Raw genomic sequence first — 16,788 nt, forward strand, 5'->3', positions numbered from 1 at the left:
GTTAAGTCCTACTCAGATGGCTTTATTTCACACTTTATGGATATATAATGCAAATTACAATATGTATCGATCTAAAAGCAAATAAATGGAAAAGAACTACCAGTTTAGAAGATCTTTATTATAACTCAGAAAAAATAGGCTCATTCTACAGCACAAAAGTTGAATGATTTGTGTCAAGCTCATATTACTGTTCATTTTTAACTGTTACTAACAACTTCTTAGAGAAGAAATTTTCAGTATTCCATTTCTTTCAGTCATTCTTGTTGCTTTCTTTTTCAATTCCCTTAGATGCAACAGTGAAATTAGTGTGCCTTATGTTTCAATCATTTTCCATTTTTGTTTTCCCTTTAGTAACTCCAAGTTGTCTGTTAATTTACAGAAGAAAATACGAATGAATCATGACAGCATTTTATGAACTCCTAAGAATATCTGTGCTCATCTTAAATTTAGTAAAATCCACATAATCTAAATCTGGGGTAGAGTCTGATTGGCAGCATCAACTATGTCTGCATTAGCATGTAGCGGTGCGCTATAGCGGTGGATCTGCAGAGTGAAGCTGTTAGCAATGAAAGCCAGTGTCCACACTGTCTTTGTTCTGGGAGGTTTGCTTCTAAGTAGGTCTAGTCTGGATGCTCATCAGCAGCTGGACTGCATCATCTGCTTTGGTTTCATCCAAAAGGAATCCAGTTCACACACACCAGGATTGTTCTGAGGCTGAAGGGTGTGAAGGGGGGACAATAGAGAGAGTTGCTTCAAAACATGCTCCTGATCTGAAGTAAAACCATAATGAAGGCACAGCAGAGAAGGCCAATTCCTCATCACCCTTTTGTTTCTGTTTTTATGCTCTCATAACTCAGACAATGACCATTAAAATCAAGATGAGAAAGATTTAACCCTTGAAGAGTACAGATAGCTAAAAGAAATGCTTGATCATCCAAGGTCTGGAGAGTTTCTTATAAGCACTCTCCAATGAAGTCCTGCGAATTATAGAAGAAGAAAATTGTGGTTATTCCATGACCGAGATCCATATATTTTCCATTAGATTGTTGGTTAGCTGTGCTCAAACAGCTCATGACTTTAGCCTCAACTGGTAGAAACAGGTGCAACTCCAGTTATCTCAGTGCAGGTTTGCAATTGGCATCAGCAGAAGGCTGGCTATTGATTTCTACAATTCTTTTTAGCCTATACTTTCTTCTTTTCAAAGCAGCAGATTTCAGCTATCCTGGCTGTTCTCACCATCTCCACTCTCTCTGTCAATAAAGAATGGAGCTCTAATTTTCATGGCTGTGTATTTTAGTGAGTACCAGACCCCATGCCAGGTAGACCAAACAATGCCATTGTCATGGGATCCATTGTAGCTTCCTCTTTTGTAGTGTCGTCCATTGAGGTTTACGGCATGGCACCTTGTGACAACGGAAAAGGAGGAAAAAAAAAAGCATTTAGAGTGGAAAGACATTACAGCAAGGTCAGTATTCACACAACATACATTTAGAAATATCAACGGTGGGATTCACTACATAGATATATCTGTCTGTAGTGAACTGGTTACCTAAAGTCCCACTGCAGCCAGTGGAGGTCTGGTTAATACAGCCTGGGGAGCCCATAGAAATATGTGATTCCTCCTAGAGAGGACAGCTATGGTGGTCAGCTGAATCAGTCTGCTGGCTCCCTTGATTGTATTGACTGTGGACATGATTCAGTTGCCTGAGCAGAGGTGCCTAGTGCCATTTGGTAGCCTCCAGCTCAAGAGGTGGCACTTACATATCGACACCTAAGACTACAGGTGTCTTTTAATCAAATTGAATCCCATTACTGATGTACACTTTCGTAGCTCCACTGACTTCAATTTATACATGATGAGGGCCTGGCCTATAACAAAGAAGAGGCTCATCCTGCACTAGAGCAGAGAGAAACTCCTGTACATGGCATATCCATGCTCCCAGGGCTGGTGAACCTGACTCCATAACTGCTGATATACTGGACATACCTTACCAGAGAATGTACCAGCAGGAATAGCAAGGAGTAGCTCACTCCCTAGACACTCTCTACAACAGAGAAATGTCCTTTGTGCACACTTTGCTTTACAGTGGCTTCAACTGTTTTCTTTCTTGGGGTATAATCCAAAGCACTTCAAGGAAATTTCAGTCAGGCTCTTCTCCATCCATGTCATTTCCCCTATGCTTTTATTCTGGATCGCTTTCTTAAGTGATTGCAACTAATCTTTGCTTCACAATTGAAGAAGCAGACTGCTTTCCTCTGAGGATCTGTCTTATGAACATCCCAGATTTGGCTGTGCGAGGTGGCACGTACACACAGCAACCTGTCCTGAAGAACGCCAGTTGCTGCAATGCAGGCAAGTTATCATCTCAGCTGTACGGCCACCCACACGCTATGCATCCTTCTGAGGGCTGGGTGAAATCAACTGTTTTCCATACCTGTTAAACCACCAACCACCCTTGTTCTCTAGCGCACAGTTGCCCACCAGGAATTGATCATGATCCTTGTCAGATGTGCTGAACTGCATCCCTCTGTGAGAAGCTGACCACTGTTCTTCAAAGTTGCTCCCACCAGACAGAGCATCGCCAGCATTACCAGAATAAGTGCCAAACCATAACCTGTAATTGTCCTGCAAGAATGGTATGTGAAACACATCTTTGATATCAGCCCTTTTTGCTGTCTGTCCCCTTTTTGAGATCAAATTTTTTCTGCCCATTTTACCCACTGCCAAAGGTATGACTCTGTTGAAGTCAAGGGTCACTTTTGGCCCTATGCTTTAAGGATACCAGCATAGATCACTATAGGATTTTAAACTTCCAGAAGGGATTGCTAACTACTGCTGCTGCTACAAAGGACTTTAGATTTTATTGTCTTTCTGTAACCATTTGATGCACTATATGATAAGCTGGAAAGCTCTTCCTGGCTCATCAAGAGCAAATCCTATTGGAGGAAACTGTGCCAAGTAACTGACTTCATAGAATACATTTCTGGAGTGGTGATGAAGTTGGAGGTAGGACTGGTCCACACAGTGGAACTCAAATCCTTGAGTATCCAGGCTACTTATCATGGTGTGCAGAGAGGCAGTCCTGAAGAAAACAGCTCCTGCCTTGAGCAGGAAGCTGTCTAGAAGCTAGCAAACAATCATGGAAATACAGAGATGTGTCTTGTCTTCTGGCTCTCTGTGCCTATAGCAGTAAGTATAGCGCTACAGATACCTCTCTTCAAGATAGGAGCTTGTAACTATTCTTTCAAAGCTTTGATTGGAGTTCACTGTAGAGGGGTAGAGTAGATGGGTTTTACTATGGTGGTCGCCTTTTATGTGACAGCCTGAAACACTCAACTGTGAAGTAGAACAGGGTTCAGTTTTCCTGCAGAGATTCAAGCCCATATCTCCTCCCTCATGAAAGGCTGTTTAACCATGAGGCTGAAGGCAAGCGCATGTGGCCTAGGGCAGAGGACTGGCCTCTGTGCAGCAGGCAGTTTGTGGTTCATAAACTAGCAAGAGAGCATGTGTGACTCTAACTCTGTGGTTTGGGAGCTCCACAGTTGTGAGGAAGGAGTCCAGGGCTTAGATCCCTGCTCCCAGGACTGTTCTCACCCAGAAAATGTGGATTATCTATTCCAGAAACAGTAGCAGGAATAAGGATGGGAATTCCAGAGCTCCCTGTGCTCAGCTGAGTGTCCTAATTACTACATTAAAGTTAGGATCTTTTCCTCTCTCTGCTAGACACTCAGCAGATCTTGCAGAAATACTCTTTGTTTTAGGATTTCAGGGTGTCTTAGGCAAGAGCTATTGCCCGAGGTAGTTTTGGGCATGTGCACAAACACAGGTAGGCACCTACTAAGTAGGTGGGAAGAACTGTAAACTCTTCTGAGGTTAGGCAATGTAGCTCGTCTGCAGGCTGTGTGATGTGGTCCTACCTCTCCTCAGCTTGTATCCCAGTCAACCAAACCAGAAATCCCAGGGAACCAGAGCAGGTGAGTTTTGCAGAGCTGTAATTACAATCCTGACACTAAAACCTGATGCTGCTCAGAGCTGCACATTCATTTATAAAACAAGCAAATCACTGCTCTCTCCATTTCTCACCTGCTCATTCATGAGCTGGAATTTTTCATAGATTGCATAACGTCTTTCTCCATGCCAGTCCATCAGGTCAATCTTTAATGAGGTCTCTCCTAAATATGAAGTGGTATCCTGTTAGATGAAGTATCTCAGGCAAATTGGAAGAGAATCTGTGGAGGGAAAATACTCGTACCTTGAGCAAGCAGATCATAGATGTGCTCATTGCCCAGCCAGTATTCATCATTCTTCCCCTGGAATTTTCCAAATCCCAGTTTGTAATCATCCCATTTCCTGCAGTGAGATATAAATATCAAATTCAGTATGTGAGGGAATTAGACAGTTCGTAGTACCCAGTTGTGGTAACAAGTAAATCTTCAGCTGTATTTCTGGACACTGTTTTCTAAAAGCATCTGATTCAGCACAGCTGAGCAGGTATTTTTCACTGTGCCTTAGAAGTAAATACAACTCACATCTTACTTCTTTGCCTGTTAAACCTGTGTACACACATATATTGGGATCAGTCTTTCAAACTGCTAGATGCAGTGCTTGCAGAATGAGGTCAGAAGCTAGGTGGAAAGGGAACGCAGTAGCTGTCGTATTAGTCTTCAGCACAGTGTCTGATATTGTTCCTCACAAAGTCAAATTCAAATTCACTCCTGGCTGGAAGTTAATGTTGCAGTCTTCCATATACTACAGTCTTGGTTGTGATGCAGTAACTGAACAGAAGATGCAAACAAAAGCATCTGGATGAAGTTAAAAGGAAAATATCTGGGTCTGCTTTGTGCTCCTGTTCCACCTGTGCTGACAGCTGAACTTCCATGGCTAGGTCAGTACCACTCTGTGGGCAAGCTACCTTAGAGCTACGTGAGGTAGCTCTGCAATGGACTGCGTTCACTTCAAGAGATGCTTGTGACTGCAATGTTAAACATGCCCTAAAAACAGGCATGCTGTGTTAGTCAGTTAATTCACATGGGCTCATTTCTCCTCTATGATGCTACTAGAGAATCTCTCCTCCTGGAGATTGCCAGGTAAAAGTCACCTCCCTGGGCTTTAGCATACCGAAAGGACAATCCGGACCAATGGTTTGGCATCTTTCTGAATGATCTAAATAAGGAAATAGATTTTACAACATGCCGAATGTGATTCCTGATACAAGAAAGGATAAGATGTTCAAATGATCCCAGACAATGTGCTGACAGCAGATACCTGCCAGTTTGGTGCCTTCGACAGATGGTCGTCTCCTATCATGATAAAACAAACACACACACACACACACACATACACACTTATTCGAATGCAAAAAAGCCACGGAGAAGGCATCATAAGCCCATTTTGAAAATAGGCTCATGCTGCCAGTAATTGTCCCTACATTGTTCTAATCCAAAGAGTTATCATCATTATAGTCTTGCATATTTAGCTTCTCAGATTTTGGGTTTTGACAGCCAGTGAGGGGCTAGCTGGAGGCCTCACTGAGAGACGTGTTGATAGGACACCAAGCCACCCACCTGTTGAAATTCTCCTTGCCATGACTCCGCCGCTGTATTACAGTCCACCCCCCACCATCAGACATGTCACAGTATACCAGGAAAGGCTCTCGGTCTGCTCTGGGCCTGATCCTGTAGTATCCGTTTTGAGTCTTCTTCCTATTAAACACTGAGGAGCAATCTAAGCAGAACAATATTGGTTTGTTAAATGAGGAGATAAGCAAACAGGCACATTCAGCCCAGAGAAGACATGACTGAGAGGCTGTACAGGACAAGGACACTTGTCTGGTCAGTGTATAGCTTTGCAAGCCCAGCAAAGCCAAAGCAAACGGTTCAGCTAGGTACTAGCAACGCAGCTTCAAGAGCTTTACTGCCATTCCCAAAACGTTGGTGAGATATGGGACAGATGCAGCCCAGGCTGGGGCAACTGCAAGCAAGGGGTGTAGGACTAGGGCTGGCTCTGTCAGCAGACAAAGAAGTGGCAGATGGGGTTAGATGGGTCCAACTGCTCATCAGAGCTCAGTCTCAGGGAATGATGCAGATCCTATCATCATTGCAGAGCAAGTAATTTCCATATGGAAGATAACCTGGGCTGGACTTGGGAATGGATAATGGCCTAAAATTTCTAAAGCGAGGCTAAGTTCCTGTGACACGCTGTATCAGGGTTGTACTCAGGAGGCTTTCAGAACCACAGTGCTTCCCATTTTAAATTTAAGGCCCATGAATGATAAAATCTTGGCCACAGGTTAAATTAGTGTACAATTCCAGCTATGGCAATATTATTGAAGTGATGCAGAGGAACAGAGCATGCACACGTGTTACTGCATAGCACAAGTGACCAAGGAACAGAAAAATGGGGAGGCTGGATTCTTCCGAAGAGGTTTCAGTGTCTGCAGCACAGCTAGGTGCTCTGGGCTCCCTGCAGTCAGTGAAGAGAAATGGGCCCTTGGAGAGCACAACCCATCTCTTCCTAAAGCAGATGTCTAAAGCAGGCCAGACAGATCACACTTGAGAGATGCCTGTTCCTCTCTGCACTCGGAGTCTCAGGTGACAAGCCTAGATGCAGATGTCCACGTGATACCCGGCTGGTAGCTGCCTAGAGCTGGACCAGCTAATTCCGGCCCCATGGCATGTCTGTTAGTGCCAAGGTCACCAGTCTGCCCTTCTCCTTCTCATGCATCTGACTGCCTTGGAAAACACAACCCACTCGAACATTTCAAAAGTTAAAAAGCTTTTTTTTGCAGTAGGAGCAGAAAGGAAATATAGCTCTGAATGGAATGCTACAGGAAGAAATAAACATTTTGGCCAGCTGAAATTTTCTCACATTCTACTGCAAAATGTACCTGGGTCATAGACTATCAAATTTCCACTGGTTGTAGGTAAAAGCACCTCATGCTGCACGCTCCTGTTGCCTGAGAACAGCTCACTCTTCGTTCTATGGTAAGTATTCTCCAAGATGTCCTTCAGCTGTAGTTCATATAAGTAAAGCAAATCCTGAAGCTGTTTTAGCCTTTGTCTTAATTTGTTGTTATCTAGGAGGCAGATATCCTTTTCCTATGGGAGAGAAAAGAAGGTACAGTGATAAGAACAGAGACGGAGAACCAATGAGTACATATTTTGCCTTGATCCTACCACGTCACACTGTGCATTGAGGCAATTTAGTGTCGGTCCTTCTCTAAAAGATGTGAATCTTGCAGCCTGGCCTGTTGAGTTAAACCCAGTGGAAAAGGGGGTTTTACAATGGTCTTGCTACTGATGTAGGCATCACAGAATATGAAAAAAATGACTTTGGCAAGTGGCATTCAACTCGACTCCCATTTAATGAAATCAAAGGGAGTGCTTGCAGACTATGAAACTGCTCAGAGTAATAAGAGGGGGAAAACCTGGCTCTAGCACTGCAGCCAGGCCAGACCAGTGAGGTTCCAGAAACCTCTTCTTGTCAAACTGGCAGATAAAAAAGTTGATAGTTGGTGCAGATCTGCTGAAAGCAGTGAGCCTACCAGAACCAGTGGAGTAACTTCGGAGCAGCGTTACCATAACCAAGACCAGAATCTGGCCCACACTGGCTGGGATCAACATTTTTCAGCAACACCCTTATCTGTGGCTAGTATTACTCCACCAAAAACATCAAGGAAACAGAGCAAAATCTCTTCCAAGGCAACGAAGCAAGCCCATGTACTAAGAATCACTTGCTATTTTTTCTTTTCTTGAGTGATGCCAGATCGGGACCAGCTCTAGGTCTAGGCAAAATAAGCAGTTTCCTAGGACAGCAGATTGCCACGTGGGCTAAAACAGCCCAGCTGCCTCCCCCTTCTCCTAGGCCTGCTTGTGTCCCTTGGGAGAGGCGGATGTCCAGGCTGGGGGCACGCAGGGACCAGCTCGCCGTGCCCTCGCACAGGGGGCCGAGCGCTCCTCACCGAGCCCTGCACCTCCCGGGATGGCCCAAGCGCAGTGTGCTCACCACAGCAGTGCAGGCTGCCGCAGCCTGTGCCTGGCTCCTCTTCCCCCTGCCTGCTTTTTAAATTTCTGTGAATAAAAAGAAGGTAGTTTTCCCTGAGGAAACGGAGCAAAGGGTCTACATGTCTTCACCATAAAATTGCATTTTTTTCTTCAAAGGGCTTTTTTTCATTGTTGTTTTTAATTCTTGGTAATGTGAGTCCAGCCAACCTTTTTGCTCTACTCCTGCAGACTCAGGTGCCTGTTGTGGGGGATCACCTAGCCCTGCGTGACCAGAAACGCTAACCTGCCAGCACGCTGCAGAGGGGTTAAACAGACTCAAGGTAAGGGATACGCACCGAAAACCTAGGGGCAGGTGAGCCTAAGCTGACCAGAAGAAGGAGCAGCAGCAACCAGGGCATCATCACGCTCATTTTTTACCACCTGAAAAAAAAACATTCACAGACTGCACTGGAAGTATCTCTAGCATCTCTCACAACTTAAACCCCCCTCACAATCACATTTAATTTCCCAGTAAACACTACAGGACTTGTTAAAGAGGTTGCTTGAAACTTCAGGCAGCAAAAAAACAGGGGAGAAGACACGTGTTAGAGAGAGGCTGAAGCACTGCAGTGCACTGACACTGGAACCCAGGCTCGGGTCCAAACTCCTGCTTCCCGGGATAGATGAACACCCGGCGTGCCTCTCCAGCAGCCTCTGCCCTGCTCCTGAGGGCCCACACGTGCGGGAGGTTCCTTAGCAATAAAGCCTCCGTGGAGCACTCCTTGCCAAACTACTTGGCCAAAATCACATCGTCCTCATTCAGTCTAAGTTGACTAAAGCTAAGAGGAATTTTGCTTCACGGGTCCGTGAGCGTAGGGATCGCCCCTCCATGGATTAAAGTCTGTGAATGCGGGAGCTGCAAAGCTGCGATGGGATTACCTCGGAAGCAGAGGACATACGTGGCAGGCGCCCCTGTGGCACACCGAGCCGGGGCACAGAGCGGGCACGGGATAGCCATTGCCAGGATTTCAGGGCAACAGATCTCTCTGGCTGGTCCGCCCCAGCACGCAGACAGGGCTTCGGTCTGAGCATCTCAGCGAGGAAAATGCTAAGTGACCGCCGCTGGGAACGTGCAGCTGAGTGCGAGTGAACAGCACAGATTGTTCACAGTGTGCCTGCACAGTGCTATTTTTTTTCTTTTTAAAAAAAAGGAAAGATAAAAAAAATTCTGAAAAATATGATAAAACAGCTCCCCCACTTCACATCTGGGAGCGCTGCAGAAACTTGGCTACCCAGATCTCTGTCCTCAGTAGTTTGCCACGACACTATTAGCATCACCACTGCAGCTCAGAGCTATTGCTACTTATAGAGCTGGCAAAGCTGACGTGATCCAGGAGCTGTCTGACAAGCCGGGCAGGCCAGGGCCCAAAGCAAACAGAGAGAACTGTCCGACGGAATTAGTTAATAAAAGACGTTGCACAGGTGTGCACTCTAGCGCTTCAGAACATAGAGAAAAAAAGAGCTCAGTACTATCGTATAGGCCCCCCTCATTCACACAGCCCTGCAGCTGTGCCCGTGGCATGCTGAGATCAGAATCAGGCCGAATGCAGAGAGTGTGGATGGAGGAAAAGAGCTAACAGGAAAGATGGATTTGAGCAATAACTCCTGAAAAACAGATAGTGAAGACTGGAAGGGAAAAAAGCAACTTCATCTGTGCCTTTATCAACACATTAAATGCACGTACCTGTAACTCGCCTTTCCTTCAGACCTCCTCCTGATAAGATCATCTGCCTTAAAAGTCAACTGCAAAACAAAGTGATAATAAACCTGGCTGCATTTTTAGAGGATGATTAGATTTTCCCTTCCAGATGGCCCACATTAAGGACTCAGATGAAGAACATTTCACTGCACTAGGCAGTTCCACAGAAAATACACTTGCAATTTCTTGCATGAAAGAGTTACCCAATCCTGATTTATCTCTTGTTACCCAATATTCACCCTGCTGTTTCAGAGTAAAAATAAGCGACAGTTACATTTCTATCAATCAGTGGTGCTCTCTAAAGGAGAGGGACTCTGCTGGTTGCACTCCATTACCCACCTTATTTGCCTGTGAAGCTCAACCAAGACTGACTTGTTAAAGTGTTTATACGAACCACTCAGACTAATGCTCCCTGTGGGAGTTTTATCTCACATTTAATACAGCCAGGATCATTTCAGTAAGTTCTGCAAGGTGGAACAAATGCAGCTTTTGCGTTCAGTGTTTATTTTGGTGTTTGATCTGGTTTATTTGGAAAAGTACAGCAAATCAGCTGTAATGCCAAAAGAGCTGAGAATCTGAACGGAGAAGTGAAAACGAGGGTGTTAAGCAGGACTTGTTATTAAACTGAAACCTCAGAAGGTTTGCAGTTGTGCAACTCTCCGCCAAACGGGACCATGAGATTTGCTGGTTACCACAAACAAGGACTTTCGTGGCAGAGAGAAAAGCTGCAGATGGGCCCCTCCCTTTGCGTGATGGCGAAGGAATTACAGATTATTTTAAGGACAATAGTAGGAATGCTCCATTTTACAGAGCTGTTTTCAGAGGAGGGACAGCGGGGCCAAAAGACAAAATGTATAAGCCCATCATAAACTTCCGTGTTACTCTCCGGGAAAACAGGACTGTCCAGCTATTACGAAGTACAGCGTTCATAGCTTAAAAACTGCATTCCTCTTCTCCTCCCGCAAGAACTGCTGACCCATTTCACTGCCAAAGTATTATGCAAGTAGTGCTTTTCCTCTCGCTTGTTCTACACCCCTGTTTTAAGGCTTGCTTTGGAAGCTGTTAAATTGAATGAGTGAAGGAGTGCTGAGCCGTGGCGGGGCTGCACTCGCCCTCGCTCCCCTGGGACAGCAGCTGCAGCTCGCAGCTGGGCGCCCGGGTCCGGCAGCGCCCTGGAGCGGCAGAGAGGGACTGCCACGAGGCCGAGTTCACGTGAGGTGGGTCCAGCAGGAGCGTGTGTTTGTGCCCTGGCCCTGAGTTAAAATCATCAAGTCATCCTAAGGAACATGGACACCGTGCGATTGCTAATGTTGTTTCCTCCCAGATGTTGGAGTCCCCAGGCAATGGGGCTGTGAAAGCTCTTTGTTTTCCTGGAATACACATGCCTCACACGTATGCTGCAGTGCAAATTCCTCTCTGCTTACTTGGAAGGAGATCAAATTCCCTCTCCATAAGATACTCAGTGATCTTGTCAGCAAGTAATAACCATTTTGTTAACTAAAAAACTCCCCACCCCTGCTCTCTTCCTTCTCCTTCCTTCCAGCAAAAATATATAGGTGCTGAAAAAGAGTCATAAAAACTTTTGTTCACCGATTAATTATTGCCATTATTTTTATATTTCTCCATCACATCCCACTTTCCATGAACATCCTGCTCACCTGGAGAGACCACAGACCAGTGAAATGTGCAGGTCCGGAGACCCCTGGACCCTGCAGAGTCTCCATCTATGAGCTATTCCACCTCCTCTATAGGCATCTGGGCTGCCAATTTCTTTTAAAACAAAGTTAATTTCTGAAGCCTGAAACAAATATTTATTTTTTAAAAATCCAACAGTACAGGATTTCATCAAAAGTGAAATAAATTTAAAAGATCAGAATGACACCAGCCACCATAGTTTCAATCTTCTGCAAAATAACCGAAAGCAGCACGTGTATTAAAAGTCTGTAGTTTGTTAGTCACCAAAGTCTGTGTACAAAGAGGGAGTAGTGGTGGCAGATCATGAAACATGCGAGATCTGAATATTTTGATAAAGTTCACAGAGCAAAGACATAATTCAGCCTAACTAACAAGGCTGCATGCAGCCTATGAGAATCTAATGGGTTGACACAACAAATATAATTAGCTTGCAAGTTCCTGAGGGCAAGCACAGATCCAAGCCGATCTTCCTTACATCAGGAATAACTGTACCAAAGTGAATTAGTCACAAAGCCAGAGGGAGAATGTGGATTATCTGTGTGATCTTCCACCTAGCTCAGGTCAGAGAATTCCCCTGACCTAATTAATTCCCACTTGAACTGGAGGATCTCTTTGAGGAAAACACATTTTGGTGTAAAATATTCGGCGATGAAGAATCAACCACAGACCTTAGCACATGGTCTTCCACTGCTTAGCTACCCAATTTGTTAAATGTTATTGCTTTTTGCCTCAAGTCTGAATTTTTCAAGTCCCCTCCTCCAGCCTTTTAATCTCAAGATGCCTTGCTCTGTGAGAAGGAAGAGTCCTTTGCTGTCAAATTTCTTTTTCCCTGCTTAGGGCCAGATCCAAGTACATACACGTTAAGTGCCTGCCTCTGGCTGGGAACCCACTGAGTTGCACGGGCTGTGGGCATATGTGCATGGGGAAAGCCGGGGGGGCAGAAGTGCAGGCATGGAGTGAGGCTGCATGGAGCCCATCCCAGGGCAAAGGCAGGCACCGGGGTGCAGCAGGCACATCCCCAGGGTTGTCCCTCTGCTTTGGTTCAGGATCCTGATCTGCCCGAGGTGGAGGTCCATGGCCAGGACACAGCTGGGCATGCATGGGGGCAGAACTGCAGGTACTGGGGGGACGTCTGAGCTCTAACAGGGGGATACACAATCAGTTTAATTGCTTGCAGGGCCAGCTGCTGAACAGCTTCTTTTTATATCAAAGTTTTGATGCCTAAAGTGCGCTTACATCCCCTTTTGGGCACATAGACCCTTTTCTGGATCTAGCCCTGACTGACTGTAATTGAGCCACCCCTTAGCTTCTCTTTGAGAAGCTGGACAGCTTGGAGCTCCTCGACCAGGCATGATGAGGCGGACTTCACAGCCCTTTACTCATGTCATGGCTCTTCCCTCTTCCTTCTGGAGTTGTGGCTACTAGCACAGGAGCCAAATAAGGCGCTTGAACAATGCTTCCTACCCAACATATTTCCTGGTTATAGATCCAAGTATGTCGTTATTCCTTTTGGCCACAGAGCCACATACCACAACCACCTGCAGCTGACTACTCCTTGCTGCTGCCCCGGGTTTTGCAGAGTTACCCTGTTCCAGCATAGAGTCCCTGATGCTCTAACCCTGGTGTTGCTCACTGCAGTCGGGACAGCTGTGAATTGTAAGGCATGTGACATTAGTCATGAAATGGTTGCCAGTTTTTTTGGCACATACACACATTTCCCATTCAGGTGGCAGGTGTCTCTCAGTGGCAGTCAGTGGGGCTACAAAGTAGACCAAGGGCTGAAAAGCACTGGCCTGTGGTCCTCTGTTCTGAGACTGATGTTGGATGTACGGGAATGCCCATTGCCTGCTCACCTCCACTCACCAGCGTTACAATTTGCTCAGTGCTAGACAGCAGTTCCCATACCTGGCATCTCCTCCACTCTCTGAGTCAGACTTTATCAGTGAGGATTTTATCTAGGGCATTGCTCAAAACAAAACAGCACAACACAGCAATACACAGCATAAGACAACACCCAATCCCTGCAGAACCCCTCTGGAAATTAATTGCTTAGGGATGCTTTCCCTTTTACAGTCACTTTAAGACTAGTGTACTGGGTTTTCACCAGAGTAATATGAACAGATTGATTTTATATTCCTCTAGCTTTTTAATTAAATGTGATTTTCTAGCCAGACAATTGCTTACAGAAGCAACAAAACACCTTCATTTTATCAATGAAACTCATAATCTTGTTTTAGAAATATAAACTAGTTTGACAGGAATTGTGTTCCATAATCCCATGTGATTGGCACTAATTATGATTATCATCACTAGGCTTCCTTAATATTTTATTAATTGAAGCTTGTATCTACTCTGCTCTCATTTTGTCTGGGAGCAAAGCCAGGCTGAAAGATCTATCATCGACGGGTCATTTGATCTACCTGCTTTTAATATCGGCAGAGAATTGATTTTTCCCCCACTTCTCTCCATATTACTGTTATCCCAAGACTTACTAAAAACCAAATTATTTGTCTCTCTCTTTTAAGACTGTCAGATATAAATGAGCCACACCTACTGATTGGAAATCTCTGAAGCTAAGAGATTCTGTTTATCACCCTTCTCTGTTATTTTTGGAATTTAAAGCATTTCATCATCTCTCTGAGATGGGTATACTTCACCCTGCTCTTTATCCAGTACAGAACTGGATTATTTACTGAGCATTCAACCTTTTCTGCATTGTTTTGACAATCCTGCTATTTCATACTGATGAATAATTGTCAAGGGATCAGAACTGGATTCTGAGGGGTTTTTAGATGTCAGTATCATGAGTTAAACACCAAAATATAATGAAAATAATTTACAAGTCATCCATTTAAAAACCAGGATTTTCAGCGCTTATTTTTTATTTTTGGCTTTATGAGCTTTGGGTCATGTTTCTAGACTGCCCTCCACTGACAGCTAGAAAATGATGCTGACATGTGAGAGCTTGCAATACTGCTACAGCACCACCCATGCTATAAGATTATCAGTGCTGAAAGAGCAACAGTGATGTTGCTCTCATGGGCAACGAGGCTCAGGAGTCCGGCTTCTGTCCATGCCATGCTGAATGGGAAGAACTGTTTTTCACAGATTTACAGAGTGGTTGAGGTTGGAAGGGACCTCTGGAGATCACCTAGTCCAACCCCCCTGCTCAAGCAGCATCACCTGGAGCACGTTGCACGGGATTGCATCCAGGCAGGTTTTGGATATCTCCAGTGGAGGAAGCTCCACAACCTCTCTGGGCAACCATTTTCATTTTTATTCTAAGTGCATCTGCATCCTTTATGAAGCTGGTTCATTTATGGTCCTGGTATTTGGTTTGTGTGTGGTTCACAGTGCCAAAACAGAGGCCTCCCAGCTTCCAGTCCTTCCTCCTTCGCCTGACATACAGGCTATTACCTAAAAACATCAACACTGCTTTCACACCTTGTTGCTTACAGAGCCCCAAATAGGGAAAACAAGACTCCAGTATTTCTACTCTTCTTGAATACGGCCCTCACTCACCCTGAAGGCACTCCACAGACATAATCTCTGCCAAAAGCAACTCTCAGGATACCCCCAAGGTCCACAGAATGAAACATGTACCGAATAATCTCCACATGCAAAATTTTTTGGAACCAAAAGCAAATTAATCTAACGTTTCTTCTCGTCATCATCCAGCTTAATTCCTACCCATGCTTAATTATTTCCCTAATACATATAATTATCTATCAACCGTATTTAGCTTGTTCCTTCCTACTGTTGCCTGTACTAGGTACGTATTCATGTACTTATTACTCTGAATCTGGAACAGACCTGAAGGGGAAACTTCCTATTTAGTCTGATACCCAGAAATTTCCCATATTCTCAGCGTTCTCTTAAAGATTTTTTCTCCTGGGGGAAGGGAGCATGGAAAGGCTCCTGCTCAGGGCTAACCACCGACACACATCTCCCTGCAACCAGACGCCAGCAGCCCTCGGAGCAGCCCCCAAACGCTCGCCTTGAGCTCCCTCTGCCGCCAAGCGTGCTGCAGAAAAATCTTTCTGGGCCTTAGAAATAACAAGAAGTGGTATTTTACAGTAAGATGCTCATGCAGAGCTATTTCTGATTAGATTTTGGCAAGGGGTGACGACGTGCACGAGGCGAGGCGTGGTACCCGGTCCCAGCACTCACGGACGTGGGCCCCGGCTCTGCAGAGAGGGAAGCACTGAGCTGGCGGCGCCGTGGTGGCTGGGTGCCTGGGCATCTGGGTGGGCTTCTGGGTGGGTTTCTGTGGGGGTTTCTGGGTTTCCGCCCGGGAAGGAGGCAGGCCGCTCGCTCTGCGCCCACAGCGGATGGGCACCACTCATCCACGCCAACCTCCTCCCGAGGGGAGCCTGCGAAAGGCCAGGCAGGGGATGCACGAGGCAGCGAAAAAGAAAAGCGGTCTAAAATAAACCCCAAACCACTGAGCGGCTGGTGCTGATGTGTTTGGATACGAAACGCTGTGCAGCAACGCGCAGGGAAGCGGGCCGCACTGAGGGCCACCTGCCCACCCCGCCGGCCCTCAGCAGCAGGCCCCAGGCCTCCGCCAGCCAGCACCCCGCGCCCGGGCTCGTTATTCCCGTAATTAGCGGGTAATTACGGCGAAACGAGCGGCAGCGGCGGGCGGGCGGGGGCCGGGCCGGGCCGCATTTAGCCGCCGCCGCCGGGGGGTCGCAGCATGCTCCGGCTGCGCGGCCCGGCCTGGCCTCGCCTCGGCGGGTGAGCGGCGGCAGCGGGGGGAGGGGGCGGACGGATGGAACAGGCCGCTGAGTCTGCGGGGCGGGGGCGGGTGTCCGCGCTCGACTTTGAGCTGGCGGAGTGCTGAGGTAAGGCGGCGCGGGGGGCGGCGGCGCTCGGCCCGCCCTGCCGCAGCCTCTGGGGCCGCAGGGCGGCGGGAGCCGTTAGCGCAGGGGGCGGCGGGGCTGCCCGGCGCTGTGCTTCCCGGCCACCCCCCGCCGGGGCGGGGCGAGCGCGGCCCGGTCGGCTGCGCCCTCGCGGCTCGGAGGCGGCAGGTCTCGCGGGGGCGGTAGCGGGCGGCGGGGCGAGGCCTGTGCGTGCCAGCGGGCCGGGCCCGGCTCTCCGCTGCTTGGGGCCCTTCGCCTCTCGCGGCGGGAGGGAGGGACAGCGGTCACCCCGGGGGGAGGCTGTCCGAAGTCGTCCGCGCTCAGGCGCGTGAGGTGCTCGAAGTACCTGAGTCCTCGTGTTCCTGAGCGCCCCGGCTCCCGCCGCCCTCGAGCATCCAAGCCAACGCCGCCGTGACGCGAGCGCGAGGCGGCTGCGGGCAGGGGTGCTGGTGCCCGCTGACCTCCTCACGCTCGTCTCTCTCCGAC

At 47.1% G+C, this 16,788-nt stretch overlaps 1 protein-coding gene across 1 annotated transcript; it reads right to left on the reverse strand.

Annotated features, from left to right (window-relative positions):
* Positions 1-8: 8 nt before the first annotated feature.
* Positions 9-16,780, reverse strand: LOC112988174 (fibrinogen-like protein 1). The gene is made up of 9 exons (XM_026108449.2): positions 16,649-16,780; positions 9,728-9,786; positions 8,340-8,424; positions 6,888-7,098; positions 5,566-5,725; positions 4,254-4,351; positions 4,085-4,173; positions 2,436-2,626; positions 9-1,403 (listed from the first exon to the last, which is right to left on the reverse strand). The coding sequence occupies exons 3-9, from the start codon at positions 8,412-8,414 to the stop codon at positions 1,214-1,216; spliced, it is 1,014 nt and encodes a 337-aa protein (XP_025964234.1). The 5' UTR covers positions 8,415-8,424; positions 9,728-9,786; positions 16,649-16,780; the 3' UTR covers positions 9-1,213.
* Between the last annotated feature and the right edge of the window lie 8 nt (positions 16,781-16,788).

This window comes from Dromaius novaehollandiae, chromosome 1, assembly GCF_036370855.1.
Source record: "Dromaius novaehollandiae isolate bDroNov1 chromosome 1, bDroNov1.hap1, whole genome shotgun sequence".
NCBI classification, from domain to species: domain Eukaryota; kingdom Metazoa; phylum Chordata; class Aves; order Casuariiformes; family Dromaiidae; genus Dromaius; species Dromaius novaehollandiae.